The 16,376-nt window shown below is 43.3% G+C and overlaps 1 protein-coding gene across 3 annotated transcripts in view; it reads left to right on the forward strand.

The window, feature by feature from the left end:
- Positions 1-16,376, forward strand: part of CDK15 (cyclin dependent kinase 15) — a 265,773-nt gene that overhangs the window by 58,299 nt on the left and 191,098 nt on the right. For 2 of the 3 annotated variants that reach the window (XM_069733568.1, XM_069733566.1), the window contains one exon: positions 12,736-12,815. The exons of the other annotated variant lie outside the window; for it this stretch is intronic. In XM_069733568.1, coding sequence (XP_069589669.1) covers positions 12,736-12,815 — 80 coding nt within the window. The remainder of the gene's footprint in view (positions 1-12,735; positions 12,816-16,376) is intronic. 3 annotated transcript variants of the gene reach the window in all.

The raw sequence follows: 16,376 nt of genomic DNA on the forward strand, positions 1-16,376 counted from the left end.
TCACGAGGAGGAACTTGTGAATCTGATATGCTTCGCTCTCATTTTTAAGGATTTTCTTTGTTCAGTTTTTATTAATTAAATGCACATTTTCCTTTCATTCTGTTCATATTATCAGTAATATCACAGAATAAGCAGTAATGTTATTAAAATATATAATAATTTCTTATATAGAAAACCTTAAGGTGTTGGACATTACACAATCAATGAATGAACTATGTTCACACAGAGTTTTTTTATGCTAGAAAATCCTTCGGAAAAACCTGAAAAGGAAAACTCTTCCAGTTCAATTCTTAGGGAAATCCACTTTGCTGTTAATGTGGTGGACACATCGTCTCTTTCAGGCAGACTCCGCTGCAGAAACCACCTCAAAAACTGTTCCAAAGAATGAACATATGCATTTCTAAAAGCGACTTGCTGTGCAGATGTTCAGGCTTTTCAACGTCTTACTGTTTCAGGTGTCTAAAAATGTCAAGCAGTTGAAAGAAGTGACATGTCCGTTCTTCTGGCTTTTTATGCTTGAAAGACTCTCAGTATCTTTCAATACAAGTCGTTGGGAAAGCTCAAAAGATCACTGGACGTTTATGAAGTGTTTAGCAATCATTTTTTGCTTTGAAAACCGCTAGTAGCGTCTTCATTATTCAATGTAAAAACCATGGGAAAACCCTCCAAAAATTTTTTGTGAAAAACAACAAAGAAACGACCCCAAAAATTGAAACAAAAGACGCTTCAGAAAAAAAACTCCAGAGTTTGCTGAAAAATCGTCTACTTGAAAACCTGTTGGGTTCCCTAAATATAAAAGATGTCATTTGCACCTAGCCTATATTAGGATTTTTTTTTACTGTTTTTTTTTTCCTGAAGAGGTTTTTCTGTTAGACAAAAAAGGACTGTCATTGCTTTGCAGCAGATCCTGTTGGAATCTGCTCTAAAGGTACCTTCACACATAACGATATCATTAACGATATCGTTGCTTTTTGTGACGTAGCAACGATATCGTTAAGGAAATCGTTCTGTGTGACAGCGACCAACGATCAGGCCCCTGCTGTGATGTCGTTGGTCGCTGAGGAAAGTCCAGAACTTTATTTCGTCGCTGGACTCCCTGCAGACATCGCTGGATCGGCGTGTGTGACACCGATCCAGCGATGTCTTCACTGGTAACCAGGGTAAACATCGGGTTACTAAGCGCAGGGCCGTGTCATACCCAACAATAGTCAGACCACCACAGTCTCCAAGATACTTGTACGGTAGGAACCAATCAGAGGCAGGGCCGCGCTTAGTAACCCGATGTTTACCATGGTTACCAGCGTAAAAGTAAAAAAAACAAACACTACATACTTACCTACCGCTGTCTGTCCCCGGCGCTCTGCTTCTCTGCACTCCTCCTGCACTGGCTGTGAGCGTCGGTCAGCCGGAAAGCAGAGCGGTGACGTCACCGCTCTGCTTTCCGGCTGCTGTGCTCAGTCAGTGCAGGAGGAGTGCAGAGAAGCACTGTCTGTGAGCTGTCTGTGTGACAGCTCTCCAGCGACCAAACAGCGACGCTGCAGCGATCGACATCGTTGTCGGTATCGCTGCAGCGTTGCTGAGTGTGAAGGTACCTTAAGCCAGGGTTACATGACCCTCATACGAGATAATAGGGCCAATTATACAAATTACACTCTGAGCACACTGTGAGGAAAAGATGGAGAAGAAAATGTCTCCATCTTCTCCGTTGTGTCAGTGCATGGAGATCGGATTGCAGTCAGATATCATCTGAGTGCAGTTCGATGATTTCCATTGACTTATTTACTTGAATGGCTGAGTATTTTGGTAGTTTCTGACGCGCTTTTCTAACATTTTTGAAGGATGGCGGGGTTTTGAGCATTTTTCCAGCGTTTTGGGGCATCTTTTCTAATAGCATTCAACATTTTAGAAACCGCTAGTAGTTTTTGAAGAAAAACGCTAGCAAAACACCTCTCCCCCTCAAAACAAATACTCGGGGGTGTTCTGGGCGTCTTTTGAGTTTACCTGTTGACTTGTTTTATAAGTGCTGAGTTTCTTCAAAGTGAAAGATGCCTGAAGGATGGTCAGGTCACTTCTTTCAACCTCTCGGTGTATTTGGAAACCTAAATTGATAAAAAGCCTGAACAAATGGACAGCAAGTTATTTTCATATAGGAATATGTTCATTCTCTTGAGACTTTTTTCAGGCAAGTATCCGCCTGATGAAAACATTGTGTGAACATACCCTTTGAAGATGGTTTTCTTTTTTTGAAGCATTTCTAGAATCGGTTTTGTAGGATTCTTGATATTTATTTTTTCCTGAAGCATCCTTTGCAGCCTTTTGATTGGACAGTGTCTAGTTTAGAGAGGTTTTCTTCAGGATCCTCTTCAAAGAAATGACAAGCACTTTCTTTTTTCTACAAGGCATTTTTCACAACCTCTTCACAAAAATGAAAACCTTTCAAAATCTCCTAATTCGAACAGCAAAGTGGATTTTGCTTAACCCATTCACCCCCAAGAATGTTTTCACCTTCATGTCCAGGCCATTTTTGGCCAGTGTCACTTTATGAGGTAATAACCCTGGAACGCTTGAATGGATCTGACTGATTCTGAGACTGTTTTCTTGTGACATATTGTACTTCATGATAGTGGTAGAATTTGTTTGATATTACTTGCGTTTATTTGTGAAAAATAGACGCAAGTCGAGCCTTGTCACATGACTATTTGGTTTTAGCTTTTATCCTAAGGCATGTGGCAAGGCTCATTGGAGAATCAATCATTGGAGAATCCTCTTCCTCTCTGAAGAGACAAATTTCATATTTCCCAGAGGAGCATTACGGCTTAAAAGTCTCCTCATCTCGGCATGCTTGACATGTCACTCTCCGCAAGGAGAAACATTACCCCATGAATACTAAGTGCAGAAATTCTGCAATATCAAAAACTCACCAAAGCTCACTGTGGGAACATAGACTTACAGTACCATTAGAAGTTTGACTTCACTGCAGAGAAAATAGGCAGTGTAAATTAAGTGGAATTTAGGGCTCTTTCAGATGAGCTTCTAATACGGCTTCCAATTAGAGGCCCTCCAAACACAACATGACGCCCGCAAACCATTCCATCAAAGTCTGCGTTCCAAAACGTCACTCCTTCCTTTCCGAGCCCTGCAGTGCGCCCAAACAGTAGTTTCCTCCACATATGGGGTATTGGCGTACTCAAGAGAAATTGCAGAGCTAATTTGGGGGTCCATTTTCTCCTGTTACCCTTGTGAAAATCAAATCAAGTGGCTAAAAGTAAATTTTTGTGGGTAAAATGTGATTTTTTTTTCCACAGCTCTACGTTATAAACTTCAGTGAAGTACGTGGAAGATCAAGGTGCTCACCACACATCTAAGTAAATTCCTTAAGGGGTCTAGTTTAAAAAATGGGGTCACTTGTGGGAGGTTTCCACTGTTTAGGCACATCAGGGGCTGTTCAAACATGATATGGCGTCTGCTAATTATTCCAGCAAATTTTACATTCAAAAAGTCAAATGACGATCCTTCCCTTCCGAGCCCTGCTGTGCGCCCAAACAGTGATTTTCCCTTGGCATACCCAGGAGAAATTGCACAACAAATTTGAGGGTCCATTTTCTCCTGTTACCCTTGTGAAAATAACAAATTTGGAGGTAAAGTAAAATTTTAGTGAAAAAAAAGTTAAATGGTCATTTTTTCCTTCCAGATTTCTTTAGTTCCAGTGAAGGGTTAATCATTTTCTTGAATGTGGTTTTGAGCACCTTGAGGGGTGCAGTTTTTAGAATGGTGTCACTTTTGTGTATTTTCTGTCATATAGGCCCCTCAAAGTCAAATATGATTTAGTCCCTAAAAAGATGGTTTTGTAAATTTTGTTGGAAAAATGAGAAATCGCTGGTCAAATTTTAACCCTTGTAACTCCCTAACAAAAAAAAAAATTGTTTCCAAAATTGTCCTGATGCAAAGTAGACATGTGGGAAAGTTATTTATTAACTATTTTGTGTGACATAACTCTCTGATTTAAGGGCACAAAAATTAAAAGTTTGAAAATTACAACATTTTTGCAAAATTTCCGTTTCTTTCACAAATACACGAAAGTCATATTGAAGAAATGTTACCACTATCATGAAGTACAATATGTCACGAAAAAACATTCTCAGAATCAGTGGGATCCGTTGAAACGTTCCAGAGCTATAACTGTTGTGAATTCCGCTCTTGGGCTCCCTCCGGTGGTTGTAAGTGGCACTTTTGTGAGTTCTGCTCTTGGGCTCCCTCTTGTGGTTTCTAGTGGTATGGCTGCTCCTTGGAGTTAGCTGTCGTCAGCTGCCTCCACTTATCGTCTCTTCTGCTCCGCTATTTAAGTCTGGCTCTTTCTTCAGCCTGTGCCACTTGTCAATGTTTCCTGGCTGGATTCACATCTCTGCTTGGATTCTCCTGGTTTCCTGACCAGTTCTGCAAAGATAAGTTCTGGCTTTGCTCATTTCAGTCCACATGTTGTGGACTTATTGTTCTGTGCATTCTATATTTGTCCAGCTTGTCAGTATGGATTATTTCTGTTAGCTGGAAGCTCTGGGAAGCAAATTTACCCTCCACACCTTTAGTCAGGTGTGGAGATTTTGTAAACTCTGTGTGGATTGTTTTGTAGTTTTTATACTGACCGCACAGTATCCTTTCCTGTCCTATCTATCAAGCTAGACTGGCCTCCTATGCTAAAATCTGATTTCATTTCTGCGTATGTTATTTTCCCCTCCTCTCACCGTCAATATTTGTGGGGGGCTATCTTTCCTTTGGGGATTTTCTCTGAGGCAAGATAGGTTTCCTGTTTCCATCTTTAGGGGAAGTTAGATCTTAGGCTGTGCCGAGGGGTCTAGGGAGTGTCAGGTACCCCCCACGGCTATTTTTAGTTGCGCTGCTAGGTTCAGGGTTTGCGGTCAGTACAGATACCACCTCCTTCAGAGCTTGTCTCATGTTGTTCCTAAACCACCAGATCATAACAGTAAAAGTGGCCAAAAATGAATTAAATGTATCTCAAAAGAAGGAAAAAAAAAGTTCTGAACCATTTTTTTTTCTGTGCTTTAGTTTGTCTTTTTTTTCCTCTTGATATCTGGGTGGTTCAGGATATATGTTTTGGCATGGATGTTCAGGGTTTGTTTTCTCGTGTGGATCAACTTGCTGCAAGAGTACAGAGTATCCAGGACTATGTTGTCCAGACTCCGGCTTTAGAGCCCAGAATTCCTACTCCTGATTTGTTTTTTGGGGACAGATCCAAGTTTTTGAACTTTAAAAATAACTGCAAATTGTTTTTTGCTTTGAAACCCCGTTCGTCTGGTGATCCCATTCAGCAGGTGAAAATCATCATATCCTTGCTGCGTGGTGACCCTCAAGACTGGGCTTTTTCTCTTGAAACAGGGGATCCGGCATTATTGAATGTAGATGCATTTTTTCAAGCGCTCGGATTATTGTATGACGAACCTAATTCTGTGGATCATACAGAAAAAACCCTGTTGGCCTTGTGTCAAGGTCAGGAAGCGGCAGAGTTATACTGCCAGAAATTTAGAAAATGGTCTGTGCTCACTAAATGGAATGAAGAGGCTCTGGCTGATATTTTCAGAAAAGGTCTTTCTGAAACCCTTAAAGATGTTATGGTGGGCTTTCCTACGCCTGCCGGTTTGAGCGAATCTATGTCTCTAGCTATTCAGATTGATCTGCGTCTGCGCGAGCGCAAAGCTGTGCACCATATGGCAGTATCCTCTGAGCATAGTCCTGAACCTATACAATGTGATAGGATTTTGACTAGAATAGAACGGCAGGAATTCAGACGTCAGAATAGGCTGTGTTTTTACTGTGGTGATTCTACTCATGTTATCTCTGATTGCCCTAAGCGTACTAAGAGAGTCGCTAGGTCTGTTACCATTAGTACTATACAGCCTAAATTTCTCTTATCTGTGACCCTGATTTGCTCATTGTCGTCCTTTTCTGTCATGGCATTTGTGGATTCAGGCGCTGCCCTGAACTTAATGGACTTAGAATTCGCCAGGCGCTGTGGTTTTTCCTTGCAGCCTTTGCAGAGCCCTATTCCTTTGAGGGGCATTGATGCTACACCCTTGGCCAAGGATAAACCTCAGTACTGGACACAGATGACTATGTACATGGCTCCTGCACATCAGGAAGATTGCCGTTTTCTGGTGTTGCATAACCTGCATGATGTTGTTGTACTCGGATTTCCATGGTTACAGGAACATAATCCGGTGCTGGATTGGAAAACTATGTCGGTGACTAGTTGGGGTTGTCGAGGAGTACATAGTGACGTTCCTTTGATGTCAATTTCCTCTTCCCCCTCTTCTGAGGTCCCTGAGTTTTTGTCGGATTTCCAGGATGTATTTGATGAGCCCAAGTCCAGTTCCCTTCCTCCACATAGGGACTGTGATTGTGCTATTAACTTGATTCCTGGTTGTAAGTTCCCTAAGGGCCGACTTTTCAATCTGTCTGTGCCAGAGCATGCCGCCATGCGGAGATATGTTAAGGAATCTTTGGAGAAAGGGCATATTCGGCCCTCTTCGTCACCATTGGGAGCGGGTTTCTTTTTTGTTGCTAAGAAGGATGGCTCCTTGAGACCCTGTATAGATTATCGTCTTCTTAATAAGATCACGGTCAAATTCCAATACCCCTTGCCTTTGCTTACTGATTTGTTTGCTCAGATTAAGGGGGCTAGTTGGTTTACTAAGATTGACCTCCGAGGAGCATATAATCTTGTTCGTATTAAACAGGGTGACGAATGGAAAACTGCATTTAATACACCCGAAGGCCATTTTGAATACCTTGTGATGCTATTTGGGCTCTCTAATGCTCCATCTGTGTTCCAGTCTTTCATGCATGATATTTTCCGCAATTATCTTGATAAATTCATGGTCGTATATTTGGATGATATTTTGATTTTTTCCAATGATTGGGAGTCTCATGTGAAGCAGGTCAGGATGGTGTTCCAGATCCTTCGTGATAATGCTTTATTTGTGAAGGGGTCTAAGTGCCTATTCGGAGTTCAGAAGGTCTCTTTTTTGGGTTTTATTTTTTCTCCCTCGTCTATAGAAATGGATCCTGTTAAGGTCCAAGCTATTCATGACTGGATCCAACCCACATCTGTGAAGGGTCTTCAAAAATTTTTGGGCTTTGCTAATTTCTATCGCCGTTTCATTGCCAACTTTTCCAGTGTGGTTAAGCCCCTTACTGATTTGACGAAGAAAGGCACTGATGTGACGAATTGGTCCTCTGAGGCTGTTGAGGGCTTTCAGGAGCTTAAACGCCGATTTACTTCTGCCCCTGTGTTGCGTCAACCGGATTTTTCTCTTCCTTTTCAGGTTGAGGTCGACGCTTCTGAGATTGGGGCAGGGGCCGTTTTGTCTCAGAGGAAGTCTGATGGTTCTTTGATGAAACCGTGTGCTTTTTTTTCCAGAAAGTTTTCGCCTGCGGAACGCAATTATGATGTCGGCAATCGGGAGTTGTTGGCTATGAAGTGGGCGTTTGAGGAGTGGCAACATTGGCTTGAGGGAGCTAAACACCGTGTTGTGGTCCTGACCGATCATAAGAATCTGATTTACCTCGAGTCGGCCAAGCGGCTGAATCCTAGACAGGCTCGATGGTCCCTGTTTTTCTCCCGTTTTGATTTTGTGGTCTCGTATCTTCCGGGATCTAAGAATGTTAAGGCTGATGCCCTCTCTAGGAGTTTTTCGCCTGATTCTCCTGGAGTCCTGGAGCCGGTTGGCATTCTTAAGGAGGGGGTGATTCTTTCTGCTATCTCCCCTGATTTGCGGCGGGTGCTTCAGGAATTTCAGGCTGATAGGCCTGACCGCTGTCCAGTGGGAAAGCTGTTTGTTCCTGATAGATGGACAAGTAAGGTAATTTCTGAGGTTCATTGTTCAGTGTTGGCTGGTCATCCTGGGATTTTTGGTACCAGAGATTTGGTTGCTAGGTCCTTTTGGTGGCCTTCCTTGTCTCGCGATGTGCGTGCTTTTGTGCAGTCCTGTGGGACTTGCGCCCGGGCCAAGCCTTGCTGTTCCCGCGCTAGTGGGTTGCTTTTGCCTTTGCCGGTCCCTGAGAGGCCCTGGACGCATATTTCCATGGATTTTATTTCGGATCTTCCTGTTTCCCAGAAGATGTCTGTTATCTGGGTTGTTTGTGACCGGTTCTCTAAAATGGTCCATCTGGTACCTTTGCCTAAGTTGCCTTCCTCCTCAGATCTGGTTCCATTGTTTTTTCAGCATGTGGTTCGTTTGCATGGCATTCCGGAGAATATTGTGTCTGACAGAGGTTCTCAGTTTGTCTCTTGATTTTGGCGGGTCTTTTGTGCTAGGATGGGCATTGATTTATCTTTTTCTTCGGCGTTTCATCCTCAGACTAATGGCCAAACTGAGCGAACTAATCAGACCTTGGAGACCTATTTGAGATGCTTTGTGTCTGCTGATCAGGATGATTGGGTGTCTTTCTTGCCGTTGGCCGAGTTTGCCCTTAATAATCGGGCTAGTTCGGCTACTTTGGTTTCACCTTTCTTTTGTAATTTTGGTTTTCATCCTCGTTTTTCTTCTGGGTAGGTTGAGCCTTCTGATTGTCCTGGTGTTAATTCTGTGGTGGACAGGCTGCAGCAGATTTGGACTTATGTGGTGGACATGTGGTGTCTCAGGAAAGGGCTCAACGTTTTGCTTACCCGCCGTCGGCGTGTTGGTCCCCGGCTTCGTGTGGGGGATTTGGTTTGGTTGTCTTCTCGTCATGTTCCTATGAAGGTTTCTTCTCCTAAGTTTAAGCCTCGGTTTATTGGTCCTTATAAAATTTCTGAAATTATTAATCCGGTGTCTTTTCGTTTGGCTCTTCCTGCCTCTTTTGCCATTCATGATGTTTTCCATAGATCTTTGTTGCGGAGATATGTGGTGCCTGTTGTTCCCTCGGTTGACCCTCCTGCCCCGATGTTGGTTGAGGGAGAGTTGGAATATGAGGTTGAGAAGATTTTGGATTCTCGTTTTTCGAGGCGGAGGCTTCAGTATCTTGTCAAGTGGAAGGGTTATGGCCAGGAGGATAATTCTTGGGTTGTTGCCTCCGATGTCCATGCTACCGATTTGGTTCGTGCTTTTCACTTGGCTCATCCTGATCGGCCTGGGGGCACTGGTGAGGGTTCGGTGACCCCTCCTCAAGGGGGGGGTACTGTTGTGAATTCCGCTCTTGGGCTCCCTCCGGTGATTGTAAGTGGCACTTTTGTGAGTTCTGCTCTTGGGCTCCCTCTTGTGGTTTCTAGTGGTATGGCTGCTCCTTGGAGTTAGCTGTCATCAGCGTCCTCCACTTATCGTCTCTTCTGCTCCGCTATTTAAGTCTGGCTCTTTCTTCAGCCTGTGCCACTTGTCAATGTTTCCTGGCTGGATTCACATCTCTGCTTGGATTCTCCTGGTTTCCTGACCAGTTCTGCAAAGATAAGTTCTGGCTTTGCTCATTTCAGTCCACATGTTGTGGACTTATTGTTCTGTGCATTCTATATTTGTCCAGCTTGTCAGTATGGATTATTTCTGTTAGCTGGAAGCTCTGGGAAGCAGATTTACTCTCCACACCTTTAGTCAGGTGTGGAGATTTTGTAAACTCTGTGTGGATTGTTTTGTAGTTTTTATACTGACCGCACAGTATCCTTTCCTGTCCTATCTATCAAGCTAGACTGGCCTCCTATGCTAAAATCTGATTTCATTTCTGCGTATGTTATTTTCCCCTCCTCTCACCGTCAATATTTGTGGGGGGCTATCTTTCCTTTGGGGATTTTCTCTGAGGCAAGATAGGTTTCCTGTTTCCATCTTTAGGGGAAGTTAGATCTTAGGCTGTGCCAAGGGGTCTAGGGAGCGTCAGGTACCCCCCACGGCTATTTTTAGTTGCGCTGCTAGGTTCAGGGTTTGCGGTCAGTACAGATACCACCTCCTTCAGAGCTTGTCTCATGTTGTTCCTAAACCACCAGATCATAACATATAACCTCTTAATGTGACAGGGTGAAATTTGACTTGGTCATTAAGGTAAAAATTGGCTCTGTCACTAAGGGTATGTGCACACGTTGCAGATTTTGCTGCGGATCCGCAGCGGATTGGCTGCTGCGGATTCGCAGCAGTTTTCCATGAGTTTACAGTACCATGTAAACCTATGGAAAACAAAATCCACAGTGCACATGCTGCGGAAAAAACCATGCGGAAACCTAGCGTTGTTTATTCCTCAGCATGTCAATTCTTTGTGCGGATTCCGCAGCGGTTTACACCTGCTCCATAATAGGAATCCGCAGGTGGAAAACCGTAGGTGGAATTCGCACAAAATCCGCAAAAAAATTGCGGTAAATCCACAGTAATTCCGCAGTGTGGTTTACCTGCGTATTTTAAAAAAATCAGTCCAGAAAAATCCGCACCACTTTCCGCAACGTGTGCATGTGGCCTAAGGGGTTAAGAGGATGTCAGCAGATATCACAATCCATGGAAGAATAACTGTTTAATCCTTTTAGGCTGTGTTCACACGTTCCGGTTTTTTCGTGGTTTTTTCGCGGTTTTTCCCTATAAAAACGCTATAAAACCGCAAAAAAACCGCATACAAGAAGCATCCCATCATTTAGAATGAATTCCGCATGTTTTGTGCACATGATGCGTTTTTTTCCGCATAAAAAACGCATCAGGCACAAAATCCGGACATGCTCATTCTTTTTGCGGTTTTTATGCGGATTTCCCACTACAAAATGCATTGGGAAGTGTCCGGAAAAAAACGCGTCAAAAACGCGTCAAAAACGCGGCAAAACCGCGGCAAAAAACGCATGCGGATTTCTTCCGGATTTCATGCAGAAAATGTCCGGTTTTTCACAGGAATTTTCTGCATGAATTCCTGAACGTGTGCACTTAGCCTTAATGTGTTGCAACATGATGTTAAATGCTCATTTCCCGCTCATCTAAATGTAAGGCAGGAAAACTTTCAGAAAGGATCATTCAGCCATTCTGGATTTTCAAAATAAGTACACCCGCTTCATTGGGTCAAATAGATCTATTTAATACTGTATGCAGTTTAGGCCGGCGTCACACTAACGTGTTTTACGGACGTAAGAGAGGTGCTGAAAATACGGATTACATACGGAGGATGCCATGCGCAAAATACGCTGACACACCCTGCCTACGGAGGAGATACGGACCACTATTTTGGGGACTTTTCTGCATATTACGGCCGTAAATTACGGACAGTATTTTTATACGCTGAATGTGACGCCTGCCTTATAATGTGAAATCTGATGACAGGCCTGCTCTACATTGGTTACACTGGCGGACACAGACAAGAACAATATATAGGCTCATCAAGTACACAATTCCTCCTGCTTTGGGAGTGGAAATGGCCCCTTTACCCCTTGGGCCCCTGTGCAGCCGCACAGGTTGCACCAGTAATATGTCTGCCTCTGATTGGTTCCTACCGTACAAGTATCTTGGAGACTGTGGTGGTCTGACTATTGTTGGGTATGACACGGCCCTGCGCTTAGTTACCCGATGTTTACCCTGGTTACCAGTGAAGACATCGCTGGATCGGTGTCACACACGCCGATTCAGCGATGTCAGCAGGAAGTCCAGCGACGAAATAAAGTTCTGGACTTTCTGCAGCGACCAACGATCTCCCAGCAGGGGCCTGATCGCTGCTGCCTGTCACACTGAACGATATCGCTAGCCAGGACGCTGCAACGTCACGGATCGCTAGCGATATCGTTCAGTGTGAAGGTACCTTTAGGCAATATGATCCTGATCTGCCTGCCCCCCTGTAAACAACCACAAAAAAAGATGATACCAGGTCGAGTAAAGTATCAAACTGTAACAACAATCTGGTCCAAATTGGGACACTTATTAGATACTATTGTATTTATTTAAAATATGATTTATATTGAAACATCTCTGAGAGACTATTGATTCAAGTCATTTTCCTACCTGATTCCCTGGACACGTGCCTCTTTTTGTATGCACAGTATCCTTTTTGATACGGCTCTTTTTTTTTTTCATTTCCTTTCACCTTTTGTCTGATGATTTTAATAAGAAAGTTGTTACAGTTTGATACTTTACTCGACCTGGTATCATCTTTTTTTTAGTGGTTGTGTTATGATAATGATGATTGGTCAAATGGTCCCTTTATATGCAGGTACAAATTATGAAATGATTATATGTACCATGCAGAGACGCCATGTAAGTTGCTATCTAACCCCCTGTATGAAAAGCAAAATACTGCCCCAGCTGGATATGATAGGGTTACAGGAATGGAATATTGACCTATTTTTAATAAGTGTCATGATCTGCTAGGACGTAAACTCTACAAATCTCACTTTCATCCCGAGTAAAAAAAAAAATGTAACATTCATGATCAATCTAAAATTATGCAGTATGTTTTGTCCAGTATTGTTGTACATCAATCACACATGTGGAAATTTAATGTGCTTTATTGAATTATACAATGATAGATTGTATAGCATTGACTGGACAAATAATTTCCTCATCTACACGAGATTAATGAGCGTTACATATGATCAACATGAAGGTGATTCCCAGCCTGGGCCTGCAGCAGCTGAGCAGCCATATGCTGTGCATGGTGAATTCTCAGTACACTGTAATGCTGCCATCTAGTGGTACTGTAAATATAGCACTTCTAGATATCATCGCTCTTTATTCTTGTTTGTTTAGCGGAATCAATTTAGTGTGCAATTACAGCAGGTCTTTCTGATTTTTTTCCCCTCAGGATTAATGGACAGCTTGTTGCTTTGAAAGTCATCAGCATGAAAGCTGAGGAAGGCGTCCCCTTTACTGCTATCCGAGAAGGTAATTCAGAATGCCTCACACCTGAAGTTTCTAGACATATACAGTACAGAGCAAAAGTTTGGACACACCTTCTCATTTAAAGATTTTTCTGTATTTTCATGACTATTCACACTGAAGGCATCAATACTATGAATTAACACATGTGGAATTATATACTTAACAAAAAAGTGTGAAACAACTGAAATTATGTCTTATATTCTAGGTTCTTCAAAGTAGCCACCTTTTGCTTTGATGACTGCTTTGCACACTCTTGGCATTCTCTTGATGAGCTTCAATTGGTAGTTATCCTGGTGTCTGTCCCTAATTTTAGCTGTTTGGCAGCTTGTGGCCCCCCTGAAGGTGTTGTCTATGCATTTGGTTTTGCCTCCAATTGAATTCAATGGGTTCGGACATGTTCGGCGAACATCGGGACATTCGCCAAGCCGAACCTTGAACAGTTTGCTCATCTCTATGCGTGGCGAGAAGTTTTAACCCCTTTCTGACATTAGACTACTATCCCGTCGAGAAGGGGTGGGCCCGTATGCCCACCGATGGGATAGTACGTCATATGCAATCGGCCGCGCTCATGGTAGGAGCGCGGCCGATCGCGGCCGGGTGTCAGCTGACTATCACAGCTGACATCCGGCACTATGTGCCAGGAGCAGTCACGGACTGCCCCCGGCACATTAACCCCCGGCACACTGCTGGCGGTATAGGGAATCATCGCGCAGGGAGGTGGCTCCCTGTGTGCTTCCCTGAGACCCTCGGAGCAACGCGATGTGATCACGTTGCTGTGAGGGTCTCTTACCTCCTCCCTGCAGCTGACCCGGATCCAAAATGACCGCGGGGCTGCGTCCGGGTCCTGCAGGGAGGTGGCATCACAGCGCCTGCTCAGAGCAGGCGCCGGGAAGTCTCCAGGAGTGCATGTCAGATCGCTGATCTGACACAGTGCACAGCAAAGTGTCAGATCAGCGATCTTACACTATAACATGATGCCCCCGTACCTGGGGCAATGTTATAGTGTAAAAAAAAAATATTCACATGTGTAAAAAAAAAAATCCTAAAAAAAAATCCTAAAAAAAAAAAATATTGTTCCTATAAATACATTTCTTTATCTAAGTAAAAAAATAAAATAAAAGTACACATATTTAGTATCGCCACGTCCGTAACGACCCGACCTATAAAACTGTCCCACTAGTTAACCCCTTCAGTGAACACCGTAAAAAAAAAAAGAGGCAAAAAACAACACTTTATTATCATACCGCCAAGCAAAAAGTGGAATAACGCGCGGTCAAAAAGATGGATATAAATAACCATGGTACCAATGAATACGTCATCTTGTCCCGCAAAAAACGAGCCGCCATACAGCATTATTAAAGAAAAAAGAAAAAAGTTATAGTCCTCAGAATAAAGCGATGCAAAAATGATTATTTTTTCTATAAAATAGTGTTTATTGTATAAAAACGCCAAAACATAAAAAAATGATATAAATGAGGTATCGCTGTAATCGTACTGACCCGAAGAATAAAACTGTAAGGCAAAAAATATTTTTTGCAATAAAAAGCGTCTTTTAGTGTGACAGCTGTAAATCATAAAAATCCGCAAAAAAACTCGCTATAATAGTAAATCAAACCCCCCTTCATCACCCCCTTAGTTAGGGAAAAATTAAAAAAAGTATTTATTTCCATTTTCCCATTAGGGTTAGGGTTAGGTTTAGGGTTAGGCTTAGGGTTAGAGCTAGTGTTAGGGCTAGGGTTAGGACTAAGATTAGGTTTAGGGCTAGGGTTAGGGTTAGGGCTAGGGATAGGGTTGGGGCTAGGGTTAAGGCTACAGTTAGGGTTGGGGCCAAAGTTAGGGTTAGGGTTGGGGCTAAAGTTACATTTACAGTTGGGAATAGGGTTGGAATTAGGGTTAGGGGTGTGTCAGGGTTAGAGGTGTGGTGTTGTGAAAGGCAATTCAGTACCACAATGGACATAACGGTCAGAGCACATACAGTGATCTGACAATAACCCAAAATCATAGAACGAGCTCTGAGACGTGGGAACTCTGCAGACCGCAATCCCTAATCCTCTCCAAACAACACTAGAGGCAGCCGTGGATTGCGCCTAACTCTGCCTATGCAACTCGGCACAGCCTGAGAAACTAACTAGCCTGAAGATAGAAAATAAGCCTACCTTGCCTCAGAGAAATACCCCAAAGGAAAAGGCAGCCCCCCACATATAATGACTGTGAGTTAAGATGAAAAGACAAACGTAGAGATGAAATAGATTCAGCAAAGTGAGGCCCGACTTTCTTAACAGAGCGAGGATAGAAAAGGTAACTTTGCGGTCTACACAAAACCCTAAAGAAAACCACGCAAAGGGGGCAAAAAGACCCTCCGTACCGAACTAACGGCACGGAGGTACACCCTTTGCGTCCCAGAGCTTCCAGCAACAAAATAGACAAGCTGGACAGAAAAAATAGCAAACAAATAGCAAAGAAGAACTTAGCTATGCAGAGCAGCAGGCCACAGGAATGATCCAGGGAAAAGCAAGTCCAACACTGGAACATTGACAGGAAGCCAGGATCAAAGCATTAGGTGGAGTTAAGTAGAGAAGCACCTAACGACCTCACCAGATCACCTGAGGGAGGAAACTCAGAAGCCGCAGTCCCACTTCCCTCCACCAACAGAAGCTCACAGAGAGAATCAGCCGAAGTACCACTTGTGACCACAGGAGGGAGCTCTGCCACAGAATTCACAACAGTGTGGTTAGGGTTACTGTTTGGATTAGGGTTAGGGGTGTGTTTGGATTAGGGTTTCAGTTATAATTGAGGGGTTTCTACTGTTTAGGCACATCAGGGGCTCTCCAAACGCGACATGGCGTCCGAACTCAATTCCAGCCAATTCTGCATTGAAGAAGTAAAACAGTGCTCCTTCCCTTCCGAGCTCTCCCGTGCGCCCAAACAGGGGTTTACCCCAACATATGGGGTATCAGCGTACTCAGGACACATTGGACAACAACTTTTGGGGGCCAATTTCTCCTGTTACCCTTGGGAAAATACAAAACTGGGGGCTAAAAAATAATTTTTGTGGAAAAAAAAGATTTTGTATTTTCACGGCTCTGCATTATAAACTGTAGTGAAACACTTGGGGGTTCAAAGTTCTCACAGCACATCTAGATACGTTCCTTGGGGGGGTCTAGTTTCCAATATGGGGTCACTTGTGGGGGGTTTCTACTGTTTAGGTACATTAGGGGCTCTGCAAACGCAATGTGATGCCTGCAGACCATTCCATCTAAGTCTGCATTCCAAATGGCGCTCCTTCCCTTCCGAGCTCTCCCATGCACCCAAACAGTGGTTTACCCCCACATATGGGGTATCAGCATACTCAGGACAAATTGGAAAACAACGTTTGGGTCCAATTCCTCCTGTTACCTTGGGAAAATACAAAACTGGAGGCTAAAGAATAATTTTTGTGGGAAAAAAAAGAATTTTTATTTTCAGGGTTCTGCGTTATAAACTGTAGTGAAACACCTGGGTTTTCAAAGCTCTCACAACACATCTAGATGAGTTCCTTAAGGGGTCTACTTTCCAAAATGGTGT

The sequence above is a fragment of the Ranitomeya imitator genome, chromosome 7 (genome assembly GCF_032444005.1).
Source record: "Ranitomeya imitator isolate aRanImi1 chromosome 7, aRanImi1.pri, whole genome shotgun sequence".
Lineage (NCBI taxonomy): Eukaryota > Metazoa > Chordata > Amphibia > Anura > Dendrobatidae > Ranitomeya > Ranitomeya imitator.